The sequence below is a fragment of the Chrysemys picta genome, chromosome 17, assembly GCF_011386835.1.
Source record: "Chrysemys picta bellii isolate R12L10 chromosome 17, ASM1138683v2, whole genome shotgun sequence".
NCBI lineage: Eukaryota > Metazoa > Chordata > Testudines > Emydidae > Chrysemys > Chrysemys picta.
This window is the reverse complement of record NC_088807.1, coordinates 21,246,799-21,269,192: the sequence shown is the minus strand read 5'-3', so window position 1 is coordinate 21,269,192 and position 22,394 is coordinate 21,246,799. Positions and strand designations below refer to the sequence as shown.

Sequence of the window (22,394 nt, the reverse complement as noted above, 5' to 3'; positions counted from 1 at the left end):
TTGTGGGGGCTGAGCGTGGCAGGACAGTGGTGGGGAAGGCGGGGACAATGAAAGCTGCCCTCCACACTTGGGGGATGCCTGGGTTCCTCCTTGCAGGCATTTCAGGGTGAATCTGCCTCAATGCCATGGGGGGCACTGAGGGGCGTCGCTTGCCCCTGGCTCACCCCCCACCCCCAGCTCAGCCAGAGTTTTGGCCAGAAAACAAATCCCTCCACACACCCCCCATCCTCCGACCCCAACTCTGTGAGGGGGGAGCCCATCCCCATCCCCCAGCCCGCTCACCCCCATTCCCTTTCCACCTCCTCCCCTCTCCTGTTTCCCCTCAAACGCCTAACCCGTCACCCCTCCAGCACCACTCACCCACCCCCTTTCTGTCTCCTCTCAAATTCCTGTCCCCACTCCCACCCTAATCTCAGCCCATCTCCCCTCTAATCCCTTCCCCGCCCCACCCTTGGCCTGTCCCCCCAAACTCCCGTAGCTCAGCTGGTCTTTGAAGAGGGTCTCACAGGCCCAGAGGGCTCAGGGGGGCTGGAAACTCTCTCCCTCGCCAGCATTACACAGGCCGGGAGCAGGGCCTTGTTTCAAGCAGAGCCCCTGGTTCTACTCGGCTCCTGGGCAAACCCCCAGCAGCAGCCGTTCAAAGGCAAAGCTTTCAGGTTAACCCCACGGACAAGGAATCAAACCCGGCCTGTCTATTGAAACGGGGGCTGAGCGACCGCAGCCAACAGCCGGAGTCAGAACATCTCAAAGTCTCACTCCTTCAGGAGTCACCGGAGCAGAGTCAGACCAGCTGGGCTTTTGGGGGAGGAACTGGTTCATTTCACTCTCCGGACGGACGGGCAGGGCGGCCACTGACCCCGCGCCTAGTGTAAGTGGGGGGATGGTCCAGCTATTGTGGGGAACTTTCCTGGCTTATACCTGCCCTGGTGAGATTGGCTAGTGAAAGGATCTGAGTCCTCGCTCCCACTCCCTTTACCCAGAGGCCTGCCTGACCTCGAGGGCTCCTCTTCCTCCCTGCCATGCGGCAGAGTCCTCATAACCCCGGCAAGGCTGGGCCCCGGATCCCTGTGGGCTTGACCCCCAGTCTTGTCATGGTCACTTAGGACAGGGGCGAGGGTGTCCCCACTCCGGGGCACTCTCTTTGCACTGGCTGCTTCCCTGAGCCACTGATCATTACACAGAGTTCAGAGCACATACAATTTATTAAACAGCAATTCTCCCCCTAGGGCGCCCCATCTCCTGACGGCCCCAGCCGCCATGTAGGGCCCGGAGCTCTCCCCTAGGGCGCCCCATGGCACAGGCTCCCCATCCCAGTGCCGTTAGCCATTTCTGTCACCCCCAGATATTGGCCCTGGCACAGCACCTCCTCCAGCCCATCTGCCAGCCCCACCTGAAGCCGGACCCATCAGACGGGTTCGGCTGCACTGGTCCTTCCGGTTCCATCCTGATGCCACAGTGTCACGTCGCTCAGGGTAATGGGGACCCCACTGCCCTTCCCCCATGCTATGGCAGCCAGGCTGGAGTGGAGGGAGGCTCTTGGGAGGGGGGGGTCACCTCATCTAGCGTCCACCCCTCCTCCAGCGATTTACATCAGTCTTGGAAAGGGAAAAAGTGCCAGATGCGTGGACCAATGGGGTTATAGTTAGTGAAGATACCAAAGAAAGGAACTCTCAGTGACTGTAATAACTGGCGTGGTATCACACTTTTATCTGTGACGAGCAAAGTCTTGTGTAAGATCCTAGTCCAGCATCTATCAGAGGAAGTTGATAGCGTTCTCAGAAAAGAGCAAGCTGGTTTTCGGAAAGGGCGTGTGGATGCACAGACCAGATCTTCACTCTACAAAACATAATAGAACAGTGCTTAGAATGGCAACAGCAACTCGACATACGTTTCATAGACTGTGAGAAGGCTGTTGATAGCATTCACAGGACCAGCCTATGGTGCATTCTGCAGGCATGTGGAATTCCTTTCCGTATCATCAACGTCATCAAAAGCTTCTATTTCAACTTTACATGCAGTGTTGATGACAGTGAGCTCAGTTTTGAAGTCAAAACAGGAGTATGTCAGGAAATGTGTCATGTCTGCAATCCTCTTCAACATTGCTGTCCACTGGGTAATGCGGCGTAGAACAGAAGACATGCCAAGAGGCATTAAATGGACGCTCCTCTCATCCCTTGAAGACCTGGACTTCGCAGATGATGTCACTCTCCTATCACATACTCAACACCATATACAAGAAAAAACAACTCAACGCATTCAGCCAACAAATTGGACTGAAAATCAACTGCAATGAGACAGATATCATGACCTCTAATATTGCCACACCATCACCAGTACGGATAGAGGATTATGTTCTCACCAATGTAGAAACATTCACATACTTGGGCAGCACCATCAACCAGGACGGTGGAACAAGCCAGAACATCCGGAACAAAATCAATAAAGCCAGAAACACCTTCAGGAGCTTAAATACAGTCTGGAAATCATCAAAATACAACACCCACACCAAACTCAAGATTTATCAGAGCTGCGTACTTTCAACTCCCCCTCCCCCGCAATGTTTGTGTGTCACTCAGGGAAGGGGGCACGACCCCATCCTCGGGTCCAGCCAGGGGGAGCAGGCGGGCTGGGGCTGCGTCAGATGCTGCTGAAGCATGGACGTTCTCTGACCCCCGCCTGCCCTTCCACTCTGGGGCTGGCCCGGCTCCACGGCAAACAGCTGCCGGGGAAACACGCTCACATTTTCCATGGCCGGAGGGAGCGGAGGCAGGGCCTAGGCACTGGGGTCGAGGCCGGAAGCACCCAGGGGGCAGGCACCCCATGGACGCGCAGTCCTGCCCCCTCCCCTCGCTCCCCCACTGGGGGCGCAGGGGTCAGGCCTGAGGACGGGGAACCTGCCAGTGGAGGGGACAAGGGACTGGGGTGAGATGGGGCCAGGAGTGGGGACAGGGAGGCAGAGGGGGAGGGAAGTGATGGGTGCCCAAAGCAACAGAAAATCAGGGACAGAGCTGGGGAGAGAACCCCGGAGTCCTGGCTCCCAGCCCCCCCCCCCCGCTCTAACCCACCAGCCCCCACTCCCCTCAGAGTAACAAGAAGGGTTTCTTCAGGTATGTTGGCAACAAGAAGAAAGTCAAGGAAAGTGTGGGCCCCTTAATGAATGAAGGAGGCAACCTAGTGACAGAGGACGTGGAAAAAGCTAATGTACTCAATGCTTTTTTTGCCTCTGTCTTCACAAACAAGGTCAGCTCCCAGATTGCTGCACTGGGCAGCACAGTATGGGGAGGAGGTGACCAGCCCTCTGTGGAGAAAGAAGTGGTTCGGGACTATTTAGAAAAACTGGATGAGCACAAGTCCATGGGGCCGGATGCGCTGCATCCGAGGGTGCTAAAGGAGTTGGCCGATGTGATTGCAGAGCCATTGGCCATTATCTTTGAAAACTCATGGCAATCGGGGGAGGTCCCAGATGACTGGAAAAAGGCTAATGTAGTGCCCATCTTTAAAAAAGGGAAGAAGGAGGATCCGGGGAACTAAAGGCCAGTCAGCCTCACCTCAGTCCCTGGAAAAATCATGGAGCAGGTCCTCAAGGAATCAATTATGAAACACTTAGAGGAGAGGAAAGTGATCAGGAACAGTCAGCATGGATTCACGAAGGGGAAATCGTGCCTGACTAACCTAATTGCCTTCAATGATGAGATAACTGTCTCTGTGGATGAGGAGAAAGCAGTGGATGTGTTATTCTTTGACTTTAGCAAAGCTTTTGATACGGTCTCCCACAGTATTCTTGCCAGCAAGTTAAAGAAGTATGGGCTGGATGAATGGACTATAAGGTGGATAGAAAGCTGGCTAGATCGTCGGGCTCAACGGGTAGTGATCAATGGCTCCATGTCTTGTTGGCAGCCGGTATCAATCGGAGTGCCCCAAGGGTCAGACCTGGGGCTGGTTTTGTTCAATATCTTCATTATTGATCTGGAGGATGGCATGGATTGCACCCTCAGCAAGTTTGCAGATGACACTAAACTGGGAGGACTGGTAGATATGCTGGATGGTAGGGATAGGATACAGAGGGACCTAGACAAATTAGAGGATTGGGCCAAAAGAAACCTGATGAGGTTCAACAAGGACAAGTGCAGAGTCCTGCACTTAGGATGGAAGAATCCCATGCACTGCTACAGACTAGGGACCGAATGGCTAGCAAAAAAGGATCTAGGGGTTACAATAGATGAGAAGCTGGATATGAGTCAACAGCGTACTCTTGTTGCCAAGAAGGCTAACAGCATTTTGGGCTGTATAAGTAGGGGCATTGCCAGCAGATCGAGGGACGTGATCATTCCCCTCTATTCGGCATTGGTGAGGCCTCATCTGGAGTACTGTGTCCAGTTTTGGGCCCCACACTACAAAAAAGGATGTGGAAAAATTGGAGAGAGTCCAGCAGAGGGCAACAAAAATGATTAGGGGGCTGGAGCACATGACTTATGGGGAGAGGCTGAGGGAACTGGGATTGTTTAGTCTCCAGCAGAGAAGAATGAGGGGGGATTTGATAGCTGCTTTCAGCTACCTGAAAGGGGGTTCCAAAGAGGATGGATCTAGACTGTTCTCAGTGGTACCTGATGACAGAACAAGGAGTAATGGTCTCAAGTTGCAGTGTGGGAGGTTTAGGTTGGATATTAGGAAAAACTTTTTCACTAGGAGGGTGGTAAAGCACTGGAATGGGTTCCCTAGGGAGGTGGTGGAATCTCCTTCCTTAGAGGTTTTTAAGTTCAGGCTTGACAAAGCCCTGGCTGGGATGATTTACTTGGAAATTGGTTCTGCTTTCAGCAGAGGGTTGGACTAGATGATCTCCTGAGGTCCCTTCCAACCTCATATTCTATGATTCTAACACTACTTTATAGTGCAGAATGCTGGGGAATGAGAAAGTCTGACATGGCCAAACTGGCTTCATTCCATACAACCTTCCTCAGAAAACTCCTCTGTATCTTTTGGCCCAGAACAATCTTAAACCAAGATCTATTGACACAGGGCAGCCAAGAGGATCTGAGCAGGGTCATTGCCAGGAGGTTTTGGAGATGATCGGTCATGCGCTTGGGATGGAAACTGATTCCATCACCAGAGTAGCAATCAGATGGACACCTGAAGGGAAGTGAAAATGAGGCCTCCCGAAAACAACATGGTGAAGAGCTGCGGAATTCAAGCTGAAAAACCTGGGGCACTGCCGGGGAACCATTGAAAGACTTGCCAGAAACAGACAGGAATCCCCCCTCCCTCATCCCCCAATCTCCAGTGGCTGGGGAACCCCCCAGTGACTCTGTCCCTGATTCACGGCTGGGTGTCCCCTCTACTGGGCCCAGAGCTCAGGGTAGAGCCTGGCTCTGAACATCCCATTCGCCCAGAGACCCCTGTGCATCTGGCAGGCTGTAGGGCTGGGAGTGGGGATGCCAAGCCAGACCCCACACCTGCTACAACAATCTGGACATAATCACTGGGATCTGACCATTGGGCAGCTGTAATCTGGAGTGAGATCAGCAGCTGTAGAACCTGCGTCCTCCCATCTAGCGCTGGGGATGGTGAATTCACCCCCATCCCCAGCAGCATCCAGCTCCCATATTCGGAAACCATCTTTATACAGAAATAACCTTCTGGCCTCGCACCAATACTATCAGCGGATGGTGACGGCTCTCCCAGGGCGATCACCCCGCTGGGGCTGACGGAGATGGAGGGTCCGGGCACAGGGAGCTCTGTGTTCACACACAAACAGGAGTGAGATGGGGAGACACAAAGCCCTCCCTGTGTGCCTGTAACCTGCCCTTAGCGCCCAGCCCCAGGGACAGCGCCGGGGCTAACAGACACCTCACTGCATCCACAGTCTGTTACTCCTGGGGCAATTCTGCGCATCTGTGGACACGCTAGGGTTGCCAATTTTGGTTGGATGTATTCCTGGAGATTTCATCACATGACTTAATCTTTAATTAAAGATTAATCTATAATTCCTGGAAACTCCAGGCCAATCCCGGAGGGTTGGCAACCCTAGGACACGCATAATTCATTTGTCCTGCATAATTTTGTTTTTTCCGCACAGAAAATACATTCTGCACAAGACGTGCTGCAGTTCCGCCTTTCACTCACCAGAGGCCGCTGTGGTGCCAGAGCAGCCAGCAGCATGAACACAGCCCGATGTTCTGGTGCCACAGCGGCCCCTGGTGGGGAAAGGCGGAACTGCAGCACTTCTGGAGCAGAATGTATTTTCTGTGGGGGGGAAAATTCTCTGCCTGCCCCGTGCTGCAGAATTCCCCCAGGAGCAGAAGTTCATCACAGCACCTGCCGCAGAGCCAGGTTAGGGCAGAGTGGGGCACCCAGGGCTGCTGGGGGGGTCACAGACTGGGGCTCAGGAGCTAGTGGGGTGGCCAGGGTGTTGACTGCAGGTGTTGGCCAGGGCTTTCAAGGTGCAGCCATCTTTCATCATCAGACCCATTTAAATAGAAGCTCCTCCTTACTTAGGGAGGGAGGGCACACGATACTCTTAGCCAATAGTTTAGGGCTGTCGTTGTAAGGAGGAGCTTCTATTTAAATGGGTCTGATGATGAAAGATGGCTGCACCTCGAAGGCCTTGGCCAACACCAGCAGTCAAGCTTTTCACAAAGAGAGGTTATACAGTCGCTGCTATGGGACCTGAAGAAACAAACACACCGTTGTGGCAAACAGTGTTTGAGACGGGTCATGGGAGCGGGGAAACAAGGATAGCTAACGATGCCTGTACCCGCAGGAATAACGCGGTGGAGAAACACGAGGCCAGACTGCTGTGCCATGATTTGTTTGAGACTCTGGCCCCTGGCCAGGAGAACCCAAACGAATGAAACGAAGGTCTGTACGGAGACGAGGCACAGGTACGTTGTATGTAAGAACATTCAAAGGGGTGGTTTGGCAGGGACCGATGCTCGGTTGGCTAGAGCCTTTTGGATCAAGCCTGCACAGAGACATATTTCAGTTGTTGTTGTTTGTTGTTTTTAAAAGCTGCATGCGGAAGGGCTCTCTTGATACACGGTGTAAAAAGTTTTAAAATCATGTTATGAAAAAGTACAAAGATGCCTTACACGCATTTCTTACTGTCAATTTTTCAGCGGCTGAACGATAGTTCTTCAGAGGACTTGGAGGTTTTGGACACCGACAGCTCCGAAGGACCGAACAGTTTGCCCAGACACAAAACCAGATGCTCCACAAAATGCCAAAACAGCAGGGGACGCTTATTTTATAGGCCTGTACTATTTAAAGTTGAGGGAGAAATTCGGTATTAAGCCGGTGCGAGTTCATAACCGTAAATCCGTGATGCGTGCAATTGTGCGAGCGGCTGTGATGGAATCATCAAGCACTGCCCGAGAGAGAAACAAAATGAGGATTGTCCTGGGTGCACCATAGATGCCTCCGGTCAGAGGCATCATGCCTGCGTGTCCTGGTCTTTAGATGATGTGAATTGTAAAATTAAAGAAATTAGCGGTAGTTTGTGTATGGAGGACCCGAATAGCGTTTTAGATGAAATCATCAAACCACCAGATAAATGTTTAATGCAAAATGTTGAACACTCCCGGGGGCCCCGGCCCCGCCCCCAGCCCCGCCCCGCCCCAACTCCGCCCCCTCCCAAAGTCTCCGCCCCCTCCCCTGCTTCCCGTGAACATTTAATTCGCGGGAAGCCTGAAGCAGGTAAGGGGGGGGGGAGGAGGCGCGGCCCCGGCCGACCACCCCCGGCTCCCGGCTCCCAGCCCCGCGGGCCCGGCCCGGCTCCCTGAGCCCGGCTCCCCGAGCCCGGCCCGGCTCCCCGAGCCCGGCTCCCCGACCCCGGCCCGGCTCCCAGCCCCGCGGGACCGGACCGGCCCCGCGCCCCCGGCCCCGCGGGACCGGCCCAGCACTGCGACCCTGGCCCCCGGCCCGGCACCGCGCGCCCGGCCCCGCGACCCCGGTCCCGCACAAAGAGGCCCCGGCCGAGCCTCCCGATTTTCCCGGACATGCCCGGCTTTTGGGGATTTCCCCCCGGACGGGGATTTGAGCCCCCAAAAGCCGGACATGTCCGGGAAAATCCGGACGTATGGTAACCCTACCCAGAACCCCTCTTAAATCATACCATCTTCCGCTTCGGCTGGACCTTTTCATTTTCCACCCCAAGGCCCTCTGCATTAGGACGTATTCATAGCCCCTCTGATTTCAACAACGTCTCCGGTCTCTCATCTACTGTTTCATATTATTTAATGCTGTACATCACCTAGGGTTACAGTTTGCATAAAAGTGTTTTATTAAAACAAAACAAAATATGTTCTCTAGGGGCTTAGACAAGATAATGATCAATAAAATTGTAATTCTTGCTTTGCAGGCCTTGCTACAAAGTATCTTTAAGCTTGTTTTTGTTAATATTTCTGATAGGCCGTAAGATGGGGGAGATAATACCTCAGAAAGTGGAAAAGTGCTTCCAAATGATAAACGCTTGCCCATGCTAAAGCCTAACAACTAACACAGACAGGCTGCCTACAAAACCGTTTCACTGAAAGAGTTATCGACATGGCCCCTAAAACTCAGGACAGCTTTCGTACCCCCATGGCTGATCTCTGTGGCTCTGGCTTTTTTTTAAATTTGTTTGTTCTTGGTTTAGATTTTTAAAAAACATTTAAAAAGAAGAAGAGAAAAAGGGGGAGGAGGGAGAAAAGAGTGTGTGTGTGTGTGTGTGTGTGTGTGTGTGTGGAGAGTGGGGGTGAGGAAGGCTCCGTATCTCTGGTAAAAAACAGCTAACTTTTTTACATACGCTATTTTTCCTTGTGTTGTTTGTATAAATCCAAACTTTAAAAAGCAATCTTGGTTTGTTTTTTTTATTAAAACACATCTGTAAACTCCCCTCAATTGCCAGTTTTCATAGTCTTACCCAGTTGTTGTTTTGGGACTGTAAAAACACTATTTTTAAAAGGACAGGCTAGTATCTTACGCCTTTTTTAGTTCACTAAACTTCTACAAAATATCCCTCAGAGGGGCCTTGTTTTGTTACAGCTCAGTCAATACTGCTTTTTCATAATAAACTTTAAAAAAACCATAATGCTTAAATAGGCCTCGCTGCCTACAGAATATCCTTTAAAACGGTCATGTGATGTTACCTCCCAGTCAATTCTGTATTTTCGTGTTAAATGTTCAAAACCTTTATATAATGAAACACTGCATGGTCAGCAAGTGTTAAAAGTATGGGGGGAAGTCAAGGGGTGAGGGTATTCTTCAGATAGGCTATCTCGGAGCTTCATGCGGTCACAAAGCGGTGGTTTTTGTCTTTTACAATCAGTAAATGGAATAAAATACTTGTTATAACTTTCATAAAGTACCTTTCAATGCAATCGCACCATTTTTTAAAAACGTTAACGGCATTTAAAAAGTTAGGAAAGAAGTCTGTGTAAAAAAACAAGCAAACTGAAGGGGTGACCCCTAGAGCCTTGCTAAGGCAGACTCTAGTGCATGGAGCACTGGTTAGCCTAATTAGTCGTATCTGTTTTTAAAATGTGAAGAAAGCCCCAGCTCCAGCCTATGTTGTATTATTTTAATAAAATCTATGGCCCCAAAACAAACACAGGAGCTTGTACCAGTGTCTCAGCACACGGGGTGGCAAACATTTAAAAACAAAGCAACAGAGGGTCCTGTGGCACCTTTAAGACTAACAGAAGTATTGGGAGCATAAGCTTTCGTGGGTAAGAACAAAGACGTTCTAATAATGCAACAGAAAAATTCATACTTAAATCTAAAAGCCCTAGGAAAATAAAAGCTTACTATAACTGTCACATAGATTTGTTAAAAAGGGGGGAGGAACATAAACTTCTCTCTGATCCACCGGATTACAAAATAAGGGGAATATAAACTAGCCGTTACTAAGGTTCTGTGGTTTTCACTCTGGCATGTTTTCTGCGTGCTCTTTTTTATTTTTTAATTGAAACACGTATGTAAAAATGTTAAATAAAGGCCTCTGTCTTCATACAGGCTTGTCTTTTCAAGTGTTTATTCCTTTACAAAACTTAATATAACTTTCACTTGTATTTGTTAAAAAGCAGGCGAAGAAGCGGCCTTCTTATCTCTGATCTACTGACTTACAGAGGCTGGTTTTGCTGACAGATGCTTTGCTGCAAAAGCCTGCTGTCCTTACTAAAAAAATGACCAGTGCTAGCCTAAATCTAGGGGAAAACTTTTTTATCACTCTACATTACTTTTATAAACAGGTTTTCTGTGTTTTTAACCCTGGGTTGTTTCTGCAGACTTACATTTTATTGAAACACTTATGCCAATGGGGCTAAATGAAAAAAAGTGTCTTCAGGTAGCCTGTTTTTTCGAAGGGGTCTTCTTCTTTTCTAACCCACTACCTTCAAAAGGCTGGTTCTCACTAAAAACCTTGGGGGAAAACTTTTTCTTAGTAAAGGTTTTGTGGGTTTAGGTCTGGGGTGTTTCTGTCTGCTCTTTTTTGATTGAAACACTCCTATAAATAAAGGAATGTGTCTTTAGCTAGGTTTGTTTTTTCGTGTCTTTATTTAAAAAGTTAAAAAGAGGGGTTTTAAGGCATTACTTTAAAAAAAGCACATTTTTGAATGGTTTATATTATGTGTTGGTCAGCTTTTGTTACAGGGCCCTCGTTGTTTAAATAAGAGCAGAGCAGGGGGCCCCTTGTTTTTTTCTGGGGAAAAACACAGGAGGGCTCTGGCTACATACTCAGGGCCGGCTCCAGGCACCAGCTTCACAAGCAGGTGCTTGGGGCGGCCAAGGGAGAGGGGCAGCACCTGCGGCAATTCGGGGGCGGCAGGTCCCTCACTCCCTCTAGGAGTGAAGGACCTGCCGCTGAACTGCCGCCGCCGATCACAGCTTTTTTTTTTTCCAATTGCCACCGCCGATTGTGATCGCGGCTTTTTAATTATTTTTTTTGCTTGGGGCGGCAGAAATGCTGGAGCAGGCCCTGTACATACTTTAGCTTTCTTAAACTTTTTTTGTAAAAAGTTTTTATTTTCTATAGTAAGCTTATTTCCAGTTAAAGTTACTATTCTTTTTAGTACACGTTTTTGGTATAATTTTGTTTTAAAAGCAGGCCTAGGACTTGTGTTATGTTCTGGCTTTCTTCTCTCTAATCACAGAGGCTGTTTTTGCTAACAAGAGCTTTGCTAAAAAAAACCCCCATGTTAGTCTAAAACCTAGGGGAAAGCTTTTTTAGCACTATACATTACTTTTATAAGCAGGTTTTCTGTGTTTTTAAACCCTGAACTGTTTCTGCAAACTTACATTTTATTGAAACACTTATGCCTAAGGGGCTAAATAAAAAAATGTGTCTTCATACAGGCTTGTCTTTTCAAGTGTTTATACCTTTACAAGACTTTCACCTCTCTCTTTTTTAAAAAGTCAGGGAACAAACAAACTCCTTTTCTCTAATCCACTGGTTTACAGAATAAGGGGAATATAAACTAGCTGTTACTAAGGACCTCTGGTTTTAAACCTGGGGTGTTTCTGCCTGCTCTATTTTATTGAAACACACCTGCAAATAAAGGGATGTGTCTTTTAAAGTGTTTATCCCTTTACAAGACTTAATATAACTTTTACTTCCATTTGTTAAAAAATTTAGGGAAGAAGCAGCCTTCTTATCTCTGATCCACTAACTCACAGACGCTGTTTTTGCTGAAAAAGCATGCTGTTTCAAATTGTTCTTACTAACAAATAATCCGTGTTAGTTTAAAACACAGGGGGAAAACTTTTTTATCACTATGATTTACTTTTATAAACAGGGTCTCTGTGTTTTTAACCCTGGTATGTTTCAGCATGCTCACTTTTTAGTGAAACATATGCAAAAGTGCTAAATGAAAGTATGGGTCTTCATATCAGGGCCGCCCAGGGGGCGGGGGCAAGTGGGGCAATTTGCCCCGGGTCCCACAGGGGCCCCCATGAGAATATAGTATTCTATAGTATTGCAACTTTTTTTATGGAAGGGGTCCCCAAAATTGCTTTGCCCCAGGCCCCCTGAATCCTCTGGGTGGCTCTGCTTCATATAGGTTTGTCTTTTAAAGTGTTTCTTCCTTTACAAGACTTAATATAACTTTTACTTGCATTTGTTAAAAAGTTTGGGGAAGAAGCAGCCTTCTTATTTCTGATCCACTGCTCACAGATGCTGTTTTTGCTGATAATGGCTTTGCTGAAAAACCCTGCTGTTTCAAATTGTGCTTACTAAAAAATAACCCACATTAGTCTAAAACTTTTTTGCAAAAAGAACAGGAGTACTTGTGGGACCTTAGAGACTAACAAATTTATTAGAGCATAAGCTTTCGTGGACTACAGCCCACTTCTTATCCACAAAAGCTTATGCTCTAATAAATTTGTTAGTCTCTAAGGTGCCACAAGGACTCCTGTTCTTTTTCGGATACAGACTAACACGGCTGCTACTCTGAAACTTTTTTGTCACTGTACATTACTTTTATAACCTGGGGTTGTTTCTGCATGCTCTTTTTTTTTTACTAAAACACTTATGCCAAGGGGGCTAAATAAAGAAATGTGTCTTTAGATAGACTTGTCTTTTAAAGTGTTTATTCCTTTACAAGACTTAATATAACTTTCACTTCTATTTGTTAAAAAGTGGGGGAAGAAACAAACCTTCTTCTCTCTGATCCAGTGGTTTACAAAATAAGGGGAATATAAACTGTCTGTTACTAAGAATCTGTGGTTTTAAACCTGGGGTATTTCTTTTTTTATTGAAACACTCCTGTAAATAAAGGACTGTGTCTTCATTTAGGCATGTCTTTTCAAGTGTTTATTCCCTTAAAAGGCTTAATATTACGTTCACCTCTATTTGTTAAAAAGTGGGGGAAGAAGCAATCTTCTTCTTCTTCTCTCTGATCCACTGGTTTACAAAATAAGGGGTTTATAAACTGTTACTAAAAAACTGGGGTTAAACCTAGGGTGCGTCTGCTCTTTTTTTATTACAACACAAAGAAAAGGGATGCGTCTTAGGTTTGTCTTTTCAAGTCATTATCCCTTTGCAAAACTTAATGTAACTTTTACTTGTGTTTGTTAAAAAGCAGGTAAAGCAGCAAACTCCTTCTCTGTGATCCACTGACTCTCAGAGGCTGCTTTGCTAACGGGAGCTTTGCTGCAACTTCACATTGTTGTTACTAAAAAAAATAACCCCGGTTAGTTTAAAACCTAGGGGAAAACTTTTACAAATTGTTTGTTACTAAAAGCTTATGGTTTTAACTTTTATAAAAACCCCTATGTAAAACGGCTACATGGCGGGAAAAATGCTGGGGGTCTGTTGTTTTAGATAAGAATAAGACCCTTAAAAAGGGGGAGAGGAGGGGAGGGGAAAGAGGAGGGAGATGGCTCTTGTTTAAAATCTTAGGACTCTAGAATTGGTTCAAGAAAATGAATTCTATGACGCTATTGTAGAACAAACTCTGATTGGTCCAATCCAAAGGTGGCGATAACAAGTCTGAGAGGGTCTGAACCAGGGAAGTTGCCTCATTCTACAGAAAGACTTGAAAGGTGATATTTCTCTCTCTCTGAGTCAACCATGTGCTGTCTATCTTGCCCTTTGCAAAAGGGGCTCTCTTTTTCCTTTTCTTGCCCTGTTCCTTCTTTTAACCTCTCTTTATTCTTAACCTACGCTGGTATTGAATAGTTTAAATGTATCTTTATTCACTTTTTTACCATGTGCTTACCAAGAAGGCCCTGCTTTAGTGAATTCCCTTCTAAACCTAGTTTTTAATGTTTTAAAAGCTTTTTTCTTAACCTACACTGGTATTGAATAGTTTAAATGCTTTTTTATTCACTTTTTACCATGTGCTTACTAAACAGGCTCTGCATTAGTAAATTCGCTTTTTAAACCTAGTTTTCAATATTATTTAATTTTTTTCTTAACCCACCCTGATATTTAATACGCCTTTTACATTTATCTCAAAATTTTCTATTCTTTAATAGCCTACTAAACAAGGCCTTTACCATCATCTCTCCTTTCTTTAAAAACTTACCTCTATTCTTTCAAACTAAACCTTTAAAAACAAAAATCTCTTTCTATTCTTTCATAACTAGCCCTTTACAAACATCTCTCCTGACTCAACCACATCCAATAACCTTTCTTTCCCTTTTTCTCTAAATCTTACCCAAACTTTCTTTTTTCATCTTTAAACTCTCTCACTCTATTCTTTCAACCCTTTTCTCTCAATGTATCCAAGCACAAACACACACAACACTTCCCCTAGTCAAACACACACACACACACACACACACACACACACACACACAAACACACACACACACACACACAGAGTCTCAAAAAGCCAACGGCACCAAACTTTGGCGCCAACAGAAATGGGGTGGAAAGGTGGGACATAAGCCCTAAATGGGGCATGGAAACCTGTCAAAAATGCATGGTGATGAATGCTATCGAGGGATATACTACTCAAGTATCCTGGGGGGTGGAGAGGCTCCCTCTTTAGCCAGCTGAAGACAAAATGGAGGGGTTTAAATAGACTCTCTCTTGTGGGTGGAGAGCCCCTCCTCATTCCTATGTAAAGTCCAGCTCCAAGATGGAGTTTAGGAGTCACATGGGCAGGTCACATGTCCATGCATGACTCAGTTTTTACAGGTAGCATCCATTGTTTACATGCTACCTAGAACGTCGTTAAGTAGACTTCTTATGTGGATTGGAGTATTCCAAGGTCCATTGTCCTTTAAGTGTTTCTTGATTAAGTACTTAATTTCAACATTCCTTTCTCCAGGAACTGACCAAATGCTCTAAGATTATTTAGAAATCAAGCCAGTACACAGCCAACATTCATAACATTCATAACTTGGAATACAAAAATGATGCATTCATACAAATAGGATTAATACATTCAATAGATCATAACCTTTGAGATATGTTACATGACATATGTAGCATAAAACACATTCTAAGCATATTTCCATAAAGCCTTATGGGAGGTACCATCACAGAATCCAAACCCCAAATAAACCCGTTTTACTCTGTATAGTATGAAGCTTATACAGGATAAACTCATAAATTGTTCGCCCTCTATAACACAGAGAGATATGCATGGCTGTTTGGTCCCCCAGGTATTAATCACTTATTCTGGGTTTACTAATAAACAAAAATGATTTTATTAAGCATAAAAAGGAGGATTTAAGTGGTTTCAAGTAATAACAGACAGAACAAAGTAAGTTACAAAGCAAAATAAAACAAAACATGCAGGTCTAAGCCTAATACATTAAGAAACTGAATACAGATAAATCTTACCCGCAGAGATGTTCCAATAAGCTTCTTTCACAGACTAGACTCCTTCCTAGTCTGGGCCCAATCCTTTCCCCTGGTACAGTCCTTGTTCGTTCCAGCTCAGGTGGTAACTAGGGGATCCCTCATGACTGGCAGCCTGCTTTGTTAGGTTCCACCCCCTTTTATAGTTATGGCCCAAGGTGGGAATCCTTTGTGTCTCTCAGGGTTCCCACCCCTCCTTCTAAATAGAAAAGCACCAGGTTAAAGATGGATTTCAGTTCAGGTGACACGATTACATGTCCTCTGAGACTTCATTACCCAGTTGCTGGCACACAGGTATACAGGAAGTCTTACAAGTAAACACAGCCATTTACAACCAGTTGTCCTGGTTAATGGGAACCATCAAGATTCCAGACCACAATTAATGGCCCACACTTTGCATAATTAAAATAGGACCTCAGAGTTATATTTCATATTTCTAGTTTCAAATACAAGAATGATCCATTCATACAAATAGGATGACCACACTGTATAGATTATAAGCTTTGTAATGATACCTTACAAGAGACCTTATGCATAAAGCGTATTGCAGTTACATCATATCCATATGGAGTGCAACGTCACACCAACACGGTTTCCTCCCAGGTTCGGGGTTCAGCCGGGGGAGGGACGATGGCGTCAGGGTCACTCTTTTTGGCTGCTCTGCTCAGGACATCTCCACGGAGAAGGGTATGGCTGGCCTGGGGAGCCCAGTAGATGGGGGGGTGGCAGCCACTTACTTTAAGGCCTCCAATGGCCCGCCCTGCAATATCTTACCCACCAATGATGCCTCATTTCTGACACCCCAATTTTGGGTCATGGATTTCTGCTCCCCACTTCTCCTATGTCCCAAGCGGACCCCAGCCCAGCCCGTGGGTTCTGTCCGGTGGCCAGTTGGGTTGGACTAATCCCATCTTTCTGTCTCACCAAGTTTCCCCCCAACATTCATTCGTCCAGATTCTCAGGATCCTGCCTGAACTTCTCACTCACCTTTGTTGGCTGAACCCACCACGAGTGGACATTTGGAGGCTACGTTATCACAGCTGCTCCCAGGGTGGGGAAATTTGGAGGGCAGGGGTAAAGGAAGCTCTGGGGGTTTGTACACTAGAAACACAGGGCAGGGGAGGTCTAGGGAGAAAGGGGGGGAGAGAAAAGGGGCTGGGGGACTCCGCTGCAGAGAGAGGAGGGGGACAGACACCTGGGAGAGCAGTAAGTGCCATTATTCCAGCCCCAAGGTCAGATGCAGCGTCCCCATGGGGGGCTGGGGGCTCTGTCTCGGGGCACTGGGGGAGCTGAGATTCTGCAGGATAGGCAGGCCTGGCTCGGGACTTGTCTCAGGGCAATGAGCTCTGGTGGTTCTGGGGGATTTAACTACCCAGCTGCCTGTTGGGAAAGCGCTAGGGCCAAACTCACCCTGCCCAGTGTGGCCCTGGATGGATGGGGGAAGACAGTGGGTGTTTGAGGGGGAGGTGGTAACTAGGGGTGGCTGATTTAGACTTGATGGGGACCCCAACGCAGGAGCTGGCTGCGAATGGGTAGCGTGACTGTAGCTGTGAAATGCCAGGTGCCCAGCCCAAAGGAAAGGGGGCACAGCAGGCAGCAATGGGAATCCATCCAGGAAGGGATTAGTTATAGAGTGCCCAGCCTGCCAGTGCTCTGGGCTCCCTGCAGACGCAGGCAGTTCCCTCCCCATGCTAAGCCCTGGAATGGCCCCGCTCCCAACTGACAGCCCTGGGCAGAGATCCAGGGGCGGCTCCTCTAGCTGGTACCACAGGGGCTAGTGCTCACAGTGTGACAGGTTCGGTCACAGAGACCACCTTGGGACCGTCACCTGATGTCCTGAGATTACCTCTGAGCCCATTTTCCCTGCCAGCTTGGGACTCCAGAACCCTGCCTTGTTGAGCCAGACACACCAGCCTACTGCAACACAGACCCAGGTCTGGTCCACATGCCCTAATCTGCAGACTTTAACCAAAACCTGCTCAGCAGTTTTCCTATTTCCAGCACCCAGACACCCAGCTCCCAATGGGATCCAAACCCCAAATAAATCTGTTTTAATCTGTATAAAGCTTATACAGGGTAAACTCATAAATTGTCCACCCTCTATAAACACTGATAGAGAGATATGCACAGCTGTTTGCTCCCCCAGGTATTAATCACTTACTTACACTTACTAATAAAATCACTTTTGTTTATTAATTAAGTATAAAAAGTAGAATTTAAGTGGTTTCAAGTAATAAACAGACAGAACAAAGTAAGTTACCAAGCAAAATAAAACAAAATACGCATGTCTAAGCCTAATACATTTAAGAAACTGAATAAAAGTAACTCTCACCCTCAGATGTTCCAAAAGGCTTCTTTCACAGACTAGACTCCTTCCTAGTCTGGGCCCAATCCTTTCCCTGGTACAGTTCTTGTTAGTTTCAGCTCAAGTGATAACTAGGTGATTCCTCATGACTGGCAGCCCCCTTTGTTCTGTTCCACCCCCTTTTATAGTTTTGGCCCAAGGCGGGAATCCTCTCTCTCTCTCTGGGTTGCCACCCCTCCCACTAAATGGAAAAGCACAAGGTTTAAGATAGATTCCAGTATCAGGTGACATGGTCACATGTCACTGAAATAACTCATTCTTCATTACCCACAGGCTGGTCCCCACATCCATAAGCAGGCTTGCAGGTAAATAAACCATCTACAGCCATTGTTCTAGTCAATGGGTGCCATCAAATTCTAAACCACCATTAGTGGCCCAAACTTTGCATAATTACAATAGAACTTCAGAATTAACTTCATATTTCTAGTTTTAGATACAAGTCTGATACATTCATACAAATAGGATGATCACACACAGAAGATTATAAGCTTTGTAATGATACCTTACAAAAGACCTTTTGTATAAAGCATATTCCAGTTACATTATATTTAGACGCATAAGCATATTTCCATAAACATATGAAGTGCAACATCACACACAGCATCAGGGGTTCAATCCTGGGGAGATGCTGTCAGGTCAGGAACTGGGATTCTCCAAGGCAGGGGTGTTTGGGGGCAGGCGTGGTTTGTGCAGGCGTCTCAGCCCTCCAAGGGAAAGCGGCTTGTCCCCTGGGGAGATTCTGTTCCCTACACGGCCGGATCCAGACTCCTGGGGGTGCAGAGGGATAGCGGGTTAGAGGGGCCCATGTCGCCATGGGCCCAGCCCCTAGGGGGAGCAGAGGCACAGAAGGGGGGTCCACCTCACCTAGGATATCCCCCTCGGACGGCTGTATACGGGTTCCTCCTTTGGGCGGCTGTAATAGGCCTCAACCAGGATCAGCCCCAGGACAAGAAGGACCACAGCGCCCAGTGCCAGACGGGCGATGTTGGCGATGGTGAAATCCAGGCGCCCCGGGAGGGCTGTTGTGGGGGGGGAAGGGAAGAGTCACTCGGCAGCCCAGATGGGGAGATCAGCAACTGGCGCTGCCCCAGGAGCAGAGTCCCCAACCTCCCGTTCTGGCAGGTCCAGCCCAGCTGCCTCTGGGGGTATCCCAGCGGCTGTGGCTCTGGGGCCTCCCTGGGGTTGGACTCCTCAGGGGAGGAGGTGTCCCGCTGCCCGGGGGGGCTGAGCCGCAGGTTCCCTGGTGAAGGGAGCTCCCAGCTGAACGAACTTCCCCCTGAGACACCTGGCACCTCAAGACAGGGCCAGGGGATGGGGACAATCAGAGCTGCAGGGTCTTAGCCCCCCAGAACAGGGAACCACCCCAGCTCCCTGTCCCCATAGGACCCCGCTGTCCACCCCCACAGGTGCCTCTGCCGCAGCCTGTCTGCTGTGAGGTGAGCCCATCCCCGGGGTATCTCGGCTGCTGACAAACAAACAGCCAGGCAGTGCACGCGGGGGGGAGGCTGGTATGTTAACCGCTGTCCCCCACACTCGAGTGGTGCCCAGGGCCCTGGGGACCAGGGTGCAGCCAGAGGCAGCAGAACATCTACTGGGGAGGGTGAGGAGGTCCCCTAACACCAGTGTGGGGAGGGGAAGCAAGAACCAAGGGAATTCTGGGAAATGCTCACTCCTATTCCCAGGGCGATGTCATGTGGCTCAAAAAGGGGGAGTTATTGCCCCAGGACTCTGGCACCCAGCTGGGCCCAATTTCAGAGCCCAGGCCCCCAGATCCTGCCCCTTCCCTGGCATCCCCCAGCAAATTCCAGGCAGCGACCAGCAGAGATCAGGGGAGCTGGGGTTCTGGGGCTGATGTCTGGGCCCCACACACACCTGGGGACTATGACCTGTTTCCACAGCTATTGCCCCCCCCCCGGCCCCAACTCCTCTATGGGTCCCAAGAACGGGAGCAACCCGTGGGAGCATCCCCCTTGGAAAAGTCCCCTTCTCTGCAGCTGCCCCTGGAAGCAGGAATCCTCCCTCCCTCTGCCCCAAACCTTCAGTGGCTCCTGGTTCCCCTTGACTGGGGAACACCCCAGTGACTCCATTCCCGCTCCAGGGCCGGGTGTCCACACTGCGGGGTCAGGGCTCAGGGCATCCCATTGGCACCGAGACCCCATGCGGGTCTGGCTGGGGGTGGGGCTGGGAATGGGGACGCCGAGCTGGGACCCTCACCTCTCACCACCAGCTCCATAGGGTCGCTGGGGTACGACATGTTGAACGGATCCACTATGCTGTGATAGTAGCAGCTGTAGCTCCCCCCTTCCTCCCGGCTCTCGTTGTTCAGGGAAAACACAACCATAAACCCAGTCGCATCGATAGGTGGGAAATGGCGTCGCTCTTTATTCAGCACGAACCGCATGCCCCGGTGCTGCCCCTCACACCAGATCGCCACAGTTCCCCTCAAGGAGACCCCTCTGCTTCGGCTCGGGTAGATGTTGGGTTTGGGGTAGATGGGCTCTGCAGTGGGAAGCAGACAGACCGTGAGATGCCTTTCCACAGGGGCCAGAGTTTCCTCTGAGCCCTGGACTAACAGAATGAGACACGGAGCAACCCCAGCCCCTGGGGGCCCAGAGCTCTGCTCCGTAGTGAGTGACAGGCCAGTCCAAGATCCAGTCACTCCCTGGCTTCTCTGCTGGGAGGGCTGGGAGCCAGGACTCCTGGGTTCTCTCCCTGGCTCTGGGAGGGGAGTGGGGTCTAGTGGGACGAGCAGGGAGGATGAGGGCCAGCACTGCTGGGTTCTGTGCACAGCACCACCCCTGACTTGTAGAGGACTGTGCAAGTCTACTATACACTGAGGTTTATAACCTTCAGCTCCGCCCATCACCCCATAACTGATGTATTGCCTGGGAAAGGCCCCCCCCTGCTCTGCAGCTCCCCCTGGGGACAGGGATCCTCCCGTCCTCTGACACAAATCTCCAGTGGCTGCTTCTCCCCCCTGGCTGGGGAACCCCCCAGTGACTCCGTCCCCACTCCCCTGCCAGGCGTCCCCTCTGCTGGGCCCAGGACTCAGGGCAGAGCCTGGCTCTGAGCGTCCCATTTGTGCAGAGACCCCCTGAGGATCTGGCTGGGTGTGGAGCTGGGAGCCGGGATGCTGAGCTAGGCCCCTCCCTCACCTCCTACAATGATTTTGATGGGGTTGCTGGGATGCGATGTGCGATTCTGTTCTGCTATGGAGCGATAGTCGCAGGTGTAGTTCCCTCCATCTTCCCGGCTGACACTGGCGATGGGAAATTCAGCCACGGTCCCATCAGGCACCGGCCGCACCTGTGGATTCGGGTCTCCAGCTTTACGCAGAAAGAACTCCATGCCCGGGTACCAACCCTCACAGCGGATGGTGACGTTTCCCCCGAGCGCCACCACCCTGCTGGGGCTCACCAAGATGGTGGGTTTGCGAAATTCTTGCCCTGCTTTCAACAAGAGACAGGAGTTAAACAGGGGAGACACAGCCCCCTGCCTCCCCCCACCCCAGTTCAGTCCATCCATCATTTGGCCTCTCTAGGAGTCTGTCCCCTACGAGGGTTGTCACTGGCTGCCTATGGGGCTTGGGGGAAGGGGGTTCACCCAGACGTAGCTGCATCAGAGATCACCTGCCCCCTCCCAGCCCCTCCTGAGGCCAGCCAGGGAGCCTGACCAGTGGGCCCCCCACCCTGGGGTTGGAAATAGAGTCTGTGATGGGCGCGGGTCGCACAAGACCCACCTTTCCCCAGGCCTTGGGAATGTGGGTCTGTGAGTGCAGGGGAGGGAGCTGTTGGGGGCGGATCTGGGGGCAGGGGTGGATCTGGTGGCTTCTCCCCATGGCTACACTGACTGCGAACAGTTTCAGTTACCCCGAGGGGATCTAGAGTCCATGGATGGGCCCTGTTAGCATTTGTATGAGCTGAAAGAAATCCACGGGCCACCCCTCTCCCGATCCTCACAGTCTGGGCGGGGGGGGGGGGAGGGCAGGACATTGAACCAGGTGACAGTTTCTGTCTGCTTCGTCAGACCCCGGAGCCACATTCAGCTCCTAGTTACTCCGTGGGGGGGTGGGGGCTGGGGAGGCATAGAAAAACAGGGATGGGTCTGAGCTCACAGGGGGCGTTTGGGTTGAGTTTTGGGGAAGGTTCAGGGCTCAGTTCCTCTTTCCTCCACCCCACATATCCCCTCCCCGTCCTTGATGTTACCGTCCTCCCCACAGACTGATACTCACCTCCCCACACTCCGCTGTGCCCGGCCAGCCAGCAGCCTGGAGAGGAGACAGCTCATTAGTGACCAGATCCCAGAGCAACTGGATCCCACACCCTGGTCTCAGATCCCCGCTCCCCATGGGCACACGCCCTGGTCTCAGATCCATGCCCCTGTGGGCACACGCCCTGGCTGTCTTTGATACTCACCAAGAAGGAGGACGGTGAGAGCAGATGCCATGATGGGGCAGTGGGGGTCCCTAAGTGCTGCCACCAAACACCCCAGTGCCCAGTTCCACCCAGCCTGAGGCCCGAGTGCGAGCAGAATGAGGAATTGCATTGGGGGCTGCAGCCCCAGGAAACCCGTGGTGCGCTTGGCCCCTTTCCACCCCATCAGATGGTTTTTTTGCAATCTCCAGCCCAAATCTACTGTGGTCAGAGCAAAGCCAGCTCCCTGCAATGCCCAGCAAACCACATCCCCTCATGCAAGCTGCCTGGTCTCCCCACCCCCCATCACCTCCCAGCCCCACATGGGAGCTGT

At 49.6% G+C, this 22,394-nt stretch overlaps 1 protein-coding gene across 2 annotated transcripts; it reads right to left on the bottom strand.

Annotated features, from left to right (window-relative positions):
• Positions 1-17,457: 17,457 nt before the first annotated feature.
• LOC135976375 (leukocyte immunoglobulin-like receptor subfamily A member 6) lies at positions 17,458-22,191 on the bottom strand. Of its 2 annotated transcripts, none has more exons than XM_065571697.1 (6): positions 22,064-22,191; positions 21,880-21,915; positions 20,804-21,097; positions 19,863-20,147; positions 18,513-18,667; positions 17,458-18,416 (listed from the first exon to the last, which is right to left on the bottom strand). In XM_065571697.1, the coding sequence occupies exons 1-5, from the start codon at positions 22,092-22,094 to the stop codon at positions 18,513-18,515; spliced, it is 801 nt and encodes a 266-aa protein (XP_065427769.1). In that variant the 5' UTR covers positions 22,095-22,191; the 3' UTR covers positions 17,458-18,416. The 2 variants fall into 2 exon arrangements, with proteins under 2 accessions (XP_065427769.1, XP_065427770.1); XM_065571698.1 differs by having other exon boundaries at positions 20,804-21,094.
• Between the last annotated feature and the right edge of the window lie 203 nt (positions 22,192-22,394).

What these genes read in the sequence shown, in the direction of transcription:
- LOC135976375 (XM_065571697.1), bottom strand. Translation starts at nt 22,094, where the DNA reads ATGGCATCTGCTCTCACCGTCCTCCTTCTTG. An exon ending in TCTCACCGTCCTCCTTCTTG is followed by an intron (nt 21,916 to 22,063) that starts GTGAGTATCAAA and finishes TCTCCTCTCCAG; the next exon opens with GCTGCTGGCTGGCCGGGCAC. An exon ending in GCACAGCGGAGTGTGGGGAG is followed by an intron (nt 21,098 to 21,879) that starts GTGAGTATCAGT and finishes TCTTGTTGAAAG; the next exon opens with CAGGGCAAGAATTTCGCAAA.